Source organism: Brassica oleracea, chromosome C8 (assembly GCF_000695525.1).
Source record: "Brassica oleracea var. oleracea cultivar TO1000 chromosome C8, BOL, whole genome shotgun sequence".
Taxonomy (NCBI): Eukaryota; Viridiplantae; Streptophyta; class Magnoliopsida; order Brassicales; family Brassicaceae; genus Brassica; species Brassica oleracea.
This window is the reverse complement of record NC_027755.1, coordinates 26,085,387-26,092,652: the sequence shown is the minus strand read 5'-3', so window position 1 is coordinate 26,092,652 and position 7,266 is coordinate 26,085,387. Positions and strand designations below refer to the sequence as shown.

General features: G+C 39.8%; 3 protein-coding genes across 3 annotated transcripts in view; all 3 read left to right on the top strand.

The window, feature by feature from the left end:
* Nucleotides 1–1,495, top strand: part of LOC106309050 — a 2,385-nt gene extending 890 nt beyond the window's left edge. Inside the window, exons 2-3 of the mRNA XM_013746133.1 lie at nucleotides 46–261; nucleotides 458–1,495. Of these exons, the coding sequence (XP_013601587.1) occupies nucleotides 46–261; nucleotides 458–1,495 (1,254 nt within the window). The remainder of the gene's footprint in view (nucleotides 1–45; nucleotides 262–457) is intronic.
* Nucleotides 1–3,444, top strand: part of LOC106310233 (protein PHLOEM PROTEIN 2-LIKE A10-like) — a 10,819-nt gene extending 7,375 nt beyond the window's left edge. Inside the window, exon 3 of the mRNA XM_013747468.1 lies at nucleotides 3,183–3,444. The gene's annotated coding sequence lies outside the window, so the exon portion shown is untranslated. The remainder of the gene's footprint in view (nucleotides 1–3,182) is intronic.
* A 2,305-nt stretch (nucleotides 3,445–5,749) lies between these two features.
* LOC106309049 (uncharacterized mitochondrial protein AtMg00810-like) lies at nucleotides 5,750–6,400 on the top strand. Its single transcript, XM_013746131.1, has 2 exons — nucleotides 5,750–6,121; nucleotides 6,194–6,400. Exons 1-2 carry the CDS (start codon nucleotides 5,750–5,752, stop codon nucleotides 6,398–6,400), a joined length of 579 nt encoding a protein of 192 aa, XP_013601585.1.
* Nucleotides 6,401–7,266: the final 866 nt, after the last annotated feature.

The window sequence follows — 7,266 nt, the reverse complement described above, 5'->3', positions numbered from 1 at the left end:
AACTCTCTGGTTGGACAGGTCACTGATAAATTGATGATTTTGCAGGACCGCAGTACGAGGATGCTGATTGGAGCGGGTAAACGAGAGAGAGAGGGACTGTACCGGTTTCGTGGGTTTGAGCAAATGACATCTTTTCAGGCGACTGTCCAAGCAGATTCAGTTTTGTGGCATCATCGATTGGGTCATCCATCATCTCAGATTACCGGGGTTGTCTCAGGAGTTAGTAGTAGTAGTAATGATTTTTTACTTAAAGATTGTGACGTATGTCTTCGAGCTAAACAGACTAGACAGTGTTTTCCTACCAGTTCTAATAATGCGAAAGAAGTTTTTGATTTGATACATATTGATTTATGGGGACCATATCGTACAACTGCTTTCTGTGGATCAAAATATTTTTTTGACTATTGTTGACGATCACTTGCGGGCTGTCTGGCTTTATCTTCTGCCTGATAAGCAGCTTGTATCTCAGCAGATTCGTAACTTTCTGGTCATGATTGAGCGCCAGTTCTCGAAGAAGGTTAAAACTATACGAAGTGATAATGGTACGGAATTTACATGTCTATCACGATTCTTTAGAGAAGAAGGAGTTATTCATGAGACATCGTGTGTATACACGCCGCAGCAGAACGGTAGAGTTGAGAGAAAGCATCGACACATTTTCAATGTCGCTCGAGCACTTCGTTTTCAAGCTAATCTATCGATTGAGTACTGGGGTGAGTGCGTTCTTACAGCAGGCTATCTCATTAATAAGACGCCCTCAACTTTACTTGGGAATAAGACTCCGTTCGAGAAACTCTATGGTCATGCTCCAGGATACAAACACTTGAAGGTTTTTGGGTGTTTGGCGTATGCTCATAACCTAGATCATAAAGGTGACAAGTTTGAATCTAGAAGTCGGAGGTGCATCTTTCTAGGCTATCCATACGGGAAGAAAGGGTGGAAACTGTTTGATTTAGAACGACAACGTGTTTTCACATCTCGTGATGTTGTCTTTCACGAGAAGACATTTCCGTTTGCGAGTAATGTACACTCCCCATTGTTGAATGAACAATCTTTATTGCCTCCGGTGATGGCACAGACTGAAGGTGTATTGGACTCTGCAGACGTTACCTATGACTCTGACTCAGCGAATGAGAATACTGAGACAGTTGAAGTAGATGTCACACATGATACGGAGCAGGTAGCTCCAGTTACTGAGACAAACATGCCCCCAATAACAGACAATGCTGAGAATGTGGAAGTAGCTCCCGCAGATGAATCACTTGGTCGTGGTCGTCGAACTAAGACTCGGAATGTGAAGCTCCGTGATTTTATTGTTGATACTATTCCATCTTCTTCTCCCTCGTCCTCTCTCGTCTCACTCTCACCTGCTCCTCAGCCTAGCTCAGGTACACCTTATCCCATCGCTAACTATGTTTCTTGTGATAGATTCTCACCTACTCATCAACAGGTTTTGATGGCTTTTTCGAATAATATTGAAACAAAGAAGTTTTGAAGCCATGAAAGACAAGCGTTGGGTGAAGGCGGTTGATATAGAATACGACTCACTGGTTGTTAATCACACTTGGACTCTTGAGGATTTACCACCTAATAAACGAGCTCTCGGGTGCAAATGGGTGTTTACAATCAAATATCGAGCCGACGGTACAATCGAGAGATTTAAAGCTCGTTTGGTTGTGCTTGGAAATCATCAAAAGGAAGGGATCGACTATGAGGAAACTTTTGCTCCTGTGGCAAAGATGAAAACAGTGAGACTATTCTTGGATCTTGCTGCGAAAATGCATCATGAGGTTCACAAAATGGACGTTCATAACGCGTTCCTCCACGATGATTTACATGAAGAGGTATACATGAAACTTCCACCAGGCTTCTGTCCTCCAGGCGAAACGCGTGTATGTCGTCTTCGAAAATCTCTGTATGGTTTGAAACAAGCTCCCCGGTGTTGGTTTGCCAAGCTGGAACAGTCTCTTCGTGCTTATGGTTTTCGCCAAACACGATCTGATTATTTGTTGTTTGTCTACGTAAAGAATGGTGTTACACTACGGATCTTGGTGTATGTTGATGACCTTATTATTTCTGGAAACTCCTCCGATGCGATTAAGACATTTAAGGATTATTTGTCTATGTGCTTTCATATGAAAGATCTGGGTGCAGTTAAATATTTTCTTGGTTTGGAAGTTGCTCGTAATCCCTCTGGTATTTATCTCTGCCAGAGAAAATATGCTACAGACATCGTTTCAGAATTGGGACTTCTTGGCTGTAAACCGGCTGGTTCACCTATTGATCAGAATCATAAGTTGAGTCTTGCAGATGGACCTTTACTAGCTGACCCTGAGAGATATCGCAGGCTGGTGGGGCGTCTTATTTACTTGGCAGCCACGAGACCTGATCTGACATATGCGATTCATGCATTATCTCAGTTTATGCAGAAACCACAGACGGATCATTGGCTTGCTGCATTAAAGGTCGTCCGATATCTTAAAGGGACACTTGGGCAGGGAGTTCTTCTTCGTGCAGAGTCATCAACTCATGCGAGTGGATGGAGTGATTCAGACTGGGGCGCATGCCCGATAACACGGCGGTCACTTTCGGGATGGTTTGTTCAGCTTGGATCTTCCCCCATCGTGTGGAAAACAAAGAAGCAGGATACTGTTTCTAGGTCCTCCGCGGAGGCGGAATATAGGGCTATGGCTGAAGTTACCGCTGAACTTCGTTGGCTGCGAATGATACTTCGTGAGCTTGGGATCGAACACAAAGAACCTATGTCTTTGCTGTGTGATAGCAAGCCAGCTATACACATTAGCTCTAATCCGGTGTTTCATGAACGTACAAAACATGTGGAACTTGATTGTCACTTTGTTCGGGATGACATTGTTCGTGGATTTACCAGACCTATTCATGTTTCAACCAAGAATCAGCTTGCAGACATTCTTACTAAAGCATTGGGAAAGAAGGAGTTTGATGCATTTTTAATCAAGTTGGGCATAGCAAATTTGTTTGCTCCAATTTAAGGGGGGTATTAGGATATATTCTATATATCGGAAAGTAAATATTTGTATATCTTCCATTATAGATTTGGGATTGCCTAGCAACCGACTTTGTACGTCTATATAAACAAGATCGTTGACCTAATGAATGATATCAGAAATTCCCGATCAGAAATTCCCTACTCTAATTTGTCAGTTTTCAAAACTAACACTAGACTTGTGTTTTGTTTGGGTGATTCTTGGATTCAATCAAAAATTTTGTTTTTTTTTCCTTCAATTGGAGAAGCAAATGATTGTTTTGTCTTTTTCTTTTCTTTTTTTTTGTGATTCTGAATGGGTGTGGGGTTACTTTGTTTGAATGTTTTGGATTTGGATATTTGGATAATTATAAAGCGTGCGTGGGACATTATTTGTTATACACTTGTATGTGTTTTGTGGATAAATATGGTATGGAACTATGGATATATATATTGCTGAGTGTAGGTTGGTGATATGGATGAGACGAGACCCATATATGATGAGAGCATTGAGAGGTTTATATTCTTTTTTGGTCAAAATAAGCAAACAAAGTTTCTTTTCTATTACATAGAGCAAACAAAGTTGATAACTCTCTCGTCCTGATTTGATCTCATTGATCTTAACTTCAGTTGAACTTGTACTTAATATACTTTTCTCAAATTGCAACATCTAGTGTGTGACGCCAACTGTGGGATTGTCTGGTCGCAAAGATCGCATGGTCAACAATATTAAAAAGTTTCAAAAAATTTGTAGGTGTTGGAGATGGGTCATTGGACCTAGCATAGAGCCCAAAGAAATGTTAGACCTAAAATCATGTTCCGCCCACATAAGAAAACATACTCTAATATACTTATCAAATCATACTTTTATAAAGATGATACTATTCATTAAAAGGGTATGCTAACTCGTTCATATACACGCTTTCACAAAGATGATCATCCACATTTCGTAATCGTCACGGTAGATCACTACCTCAAATCTTATTTATTGGATATAGTCTCGGTTTAATCAGAGTTTGGTTTAGATAGTTTAATTATGGTTTAGCTTGGTTAAGTTTCCTTTAGCTTAATGTGTGAGTCGTGATGTAACTAATAACAAATTTTTACCATCTTCTTCATCATCTCAGTCTCCATGGATCAATCTTGAAGGATCAACGAGAGTTAATATGGTATCAGAGAACTCAACAACGTCTTCCGCTTCCTCCGTTTCAGGATGAGCTTTTTGATCTCCGTTTTCTCACGATTTGTTCGTCTTTTCTGCGTCGCGATCGGTGATCTTCTGATTCAGTATGCTCTTTGTTACTCTCTTCTTGTTCGATCTCTATTTGGTTGATCGTTGCAATATCTGATTGTGTGATTGTGTGATTTGAGATTTCTTGATTGACTAAGTTTTCTCCAAGAGCAACTCCTTGTGTCTTCTTAGGATATCCTCTTGGATACAAAGGATATAAACTTTTGGACTTAAAGTCTCATAATTTTTTCACCTCACGCAATGTTATCTTTCATGAATTTGATTTTCCTTTTAAAGCTACTTAACTTTTGCGTGACTCAGTCAATATGTTTCCTAATTCTGTATTGCCTTTACCTGCACCTTTACATGTTGAATCTATGCCTTTACCTGATTCTTCTTCTGATGTTGCATCATCATCCAATACAACACAGCCTTCATCTTTAAGAAATGACACTGAGACGCATGATACATTAGATAATGAGGCTCATATAGCAAGGTCTAAGCGTCCTACTAGGGCTCCTAGCTATCTTTCTGATTATCATTGTTCTCTCATTCCTTTCACAACAATTAACTCTCCTCCTTGTCATGATCCTCAACCTATCTTTCCTACTCATACTCCTATATCCTATGTTTTATCCTATGACCGTTTAGCTCCACATTTTCAAACTTATACTCTTGCCTATACTTTAGAACGTGAACCTACAAACTTTAAGGAAGCCATGGCATCTAAGGTTTGGGATAATGCAGTGAATGTGGAACTTGGTGCTCTTGAGGAAAACAGAACTTGGGATATTGTATCTTTGCTTGTGGGAAAGAATGTTGTTGGTTGTCGATGGATCTTTACTATAAAATACAATGCAGATGGGACAATAAAAAGATATAAAGCTCGGTTAGTAGCGCAGGGTTTCACTCAACAAGAAGGAGTTGATTATATGGATACTTTCTCTCCTTTCACTAAACTCACCAATGTGAAGCTCTTGTTTGGTCTTGCTGCTGCTAAGGGATGGAGTCTCACTCAAATGGATGTCTCTAATGCCTTTTTACATGGTGATCTTGATGAGGAAATCTATATGAGTTTACCTCAAGACTATATGCCTAGTGATGGAACCTCTCTGCCTCCTAATCATGTGTGCCGTCTACGCAAGTCTCTCTATGGCTTGAAACAGGCTTCTAGGCAATGGTATAAACGGTTCTCTTCAGTCTTATTGAGATCTAACTTTTTCCAGTCTCCAGCTGACAACACTTTGTTTGTGAAGAAGGTTAATGACTCTTTTGTGGCTGTCTTAGTCTACGTGGACGATATCTTAATTGCAAGCAATGATGATCTTGTTGTCTGCCAGCTCAAAGAGTTGCTTAGCTCTGAGTTTAAGATCAAGGATCTAGTTCCTGCTCGTTTCTTTCTTGGATTGGAAATTGCGAGATCCTCTACTTGTATTTTTGTATGTTAGAGAAAGTACACTTTGAATCTGCTTGAAGACTCGGGTTTATTGGGTTGCAAGCCTAGTACTGTGCCAATGGATCCTACTCTACATCTCACAAAGGATCTTGGGAAGTTGTTGGCGCATCCCACTCAGTATCGAGAGCTCATTGGTCGCCTTCTCTACTTGACGATTACAAGACCTGACATTACCTTTGCTGTTCATCAGCGGAGTCAATTTCTTTCTGCTTCAACTGATATCCATCTTCAAGCAGCTCATCAAGTTCTACGTTATCTTAAGAACAATCCGGGTCAGGGTCTTATGTACTCTTCTGATACAGAGCTTTGCTTAAACGGTTTTGCTGATGCTGATTGGGGAACTTGTCGAAATACACGCCGTTCTGTTACTGGTTTATGTATCTTTCTTGGCACGTCTCTCATTTCATGGAAGTCCAAGAAGCAATCAGTGGTGAGTAGAAGTAGTACATAGGGTGAGTATCGTAGTCTTGCATTGGCTACATGTGAGCTCATTTGGTTGCAGCAGTTACTTCAAGATCTTCATGTTCGAATGACTTGTTCTCCCAAGTTGTTTTGTGATAACAAGTCTGCCATACATCTTGCCACAAATCCAATGTTTCATGAGCGTACTAAACACATTGAGATTGATTTCCATACAGTCCGGGATCAAATCAAGGCTGGTCGGCTTAAAGCTCTTCATGTTTCACTAATCAGTTGGCTGATGTTCTAACTAAAGCTCTGCATCCGGGACCTTTTATATCCATGATTCAACGTTTGTCTTTGTCAAGTCTTTTTCTTCCTGATACGAAGCTAAAGACTTGAGGGGGGGTGTATTGGATATAGTCCCGGTTTAATCAGAGTTTGGTTTAGTTAGTTTAATTATGGTTTAGCTTGGTTAAGTTTCCTTTAGCTTAATCAAGTGTATATATGTGTGAGTCGTGATGTAACTGACACTTGAGCTGAATAACAAACTTTTACCATCTTCTTCATCATCTCAATCTTTCGTCTCAGTCTCCATGGATCAATCTTGAAGGATAGAACGAGAGTTAATATTATTAAAGAGATCTTGTTTAGACAGTTTTTTTAGTTGTCCAAACCATTCAAACCCAAAAATACAATTTTTACTGATCAACTAGCAATCAACAGTAGAGTAAGTGTTGACTCTACTCTAATACCATTAATTTCTAGCTTTTCTTTTCACTAAATTGTGAATATCGTTAATTTTTTTAATGAAATGTTGAGAGTTTTTTTTTGTCACCGAGATGTTGAGGGTTATAAAAGCCTAATTAGTTGTTTCCTTAGCAAAAAAGAAATAGAAATTAAGGAATACGTACACATGGAATGGAATTAAATGAAGAAGTCATCTAATCCATCCATATTGACATAAGAAACTTGAAATTTCTTCTATCCCTCGTCGCCGAGATGGCTTACAGATGTCCCTGTCAATGATTCTGATGGTGGCCTGAGTCGAGGCGAAGCCACTGAGGTGAATAGCTGAGTTGCACTGTTTCCACACGCAGTGAACCCGAGAATTTTTTTATGAGTGTCAATTATATAAAGAAAGTGTCAATAGCGGGAATCGAATTAACTCATATT

Excerpts from the sequence above, each read along its gene's own strand:
- LOC106309049 (XM_013746131.1), top strand. The coding sequence starts at position 5,750 with ATGGATCCTACTCTACATCTCACAAAGGATCTTGGGAAGTTGTTGGCG. Across the intron at positions 6,122-6,193 it reads AGTCCAAGAAGCAATCAGTG|CAGTTACTTCAAGATCTTCA; the intron begins GTGAGTAGAAGT and ends ATTTGGTTGCAG.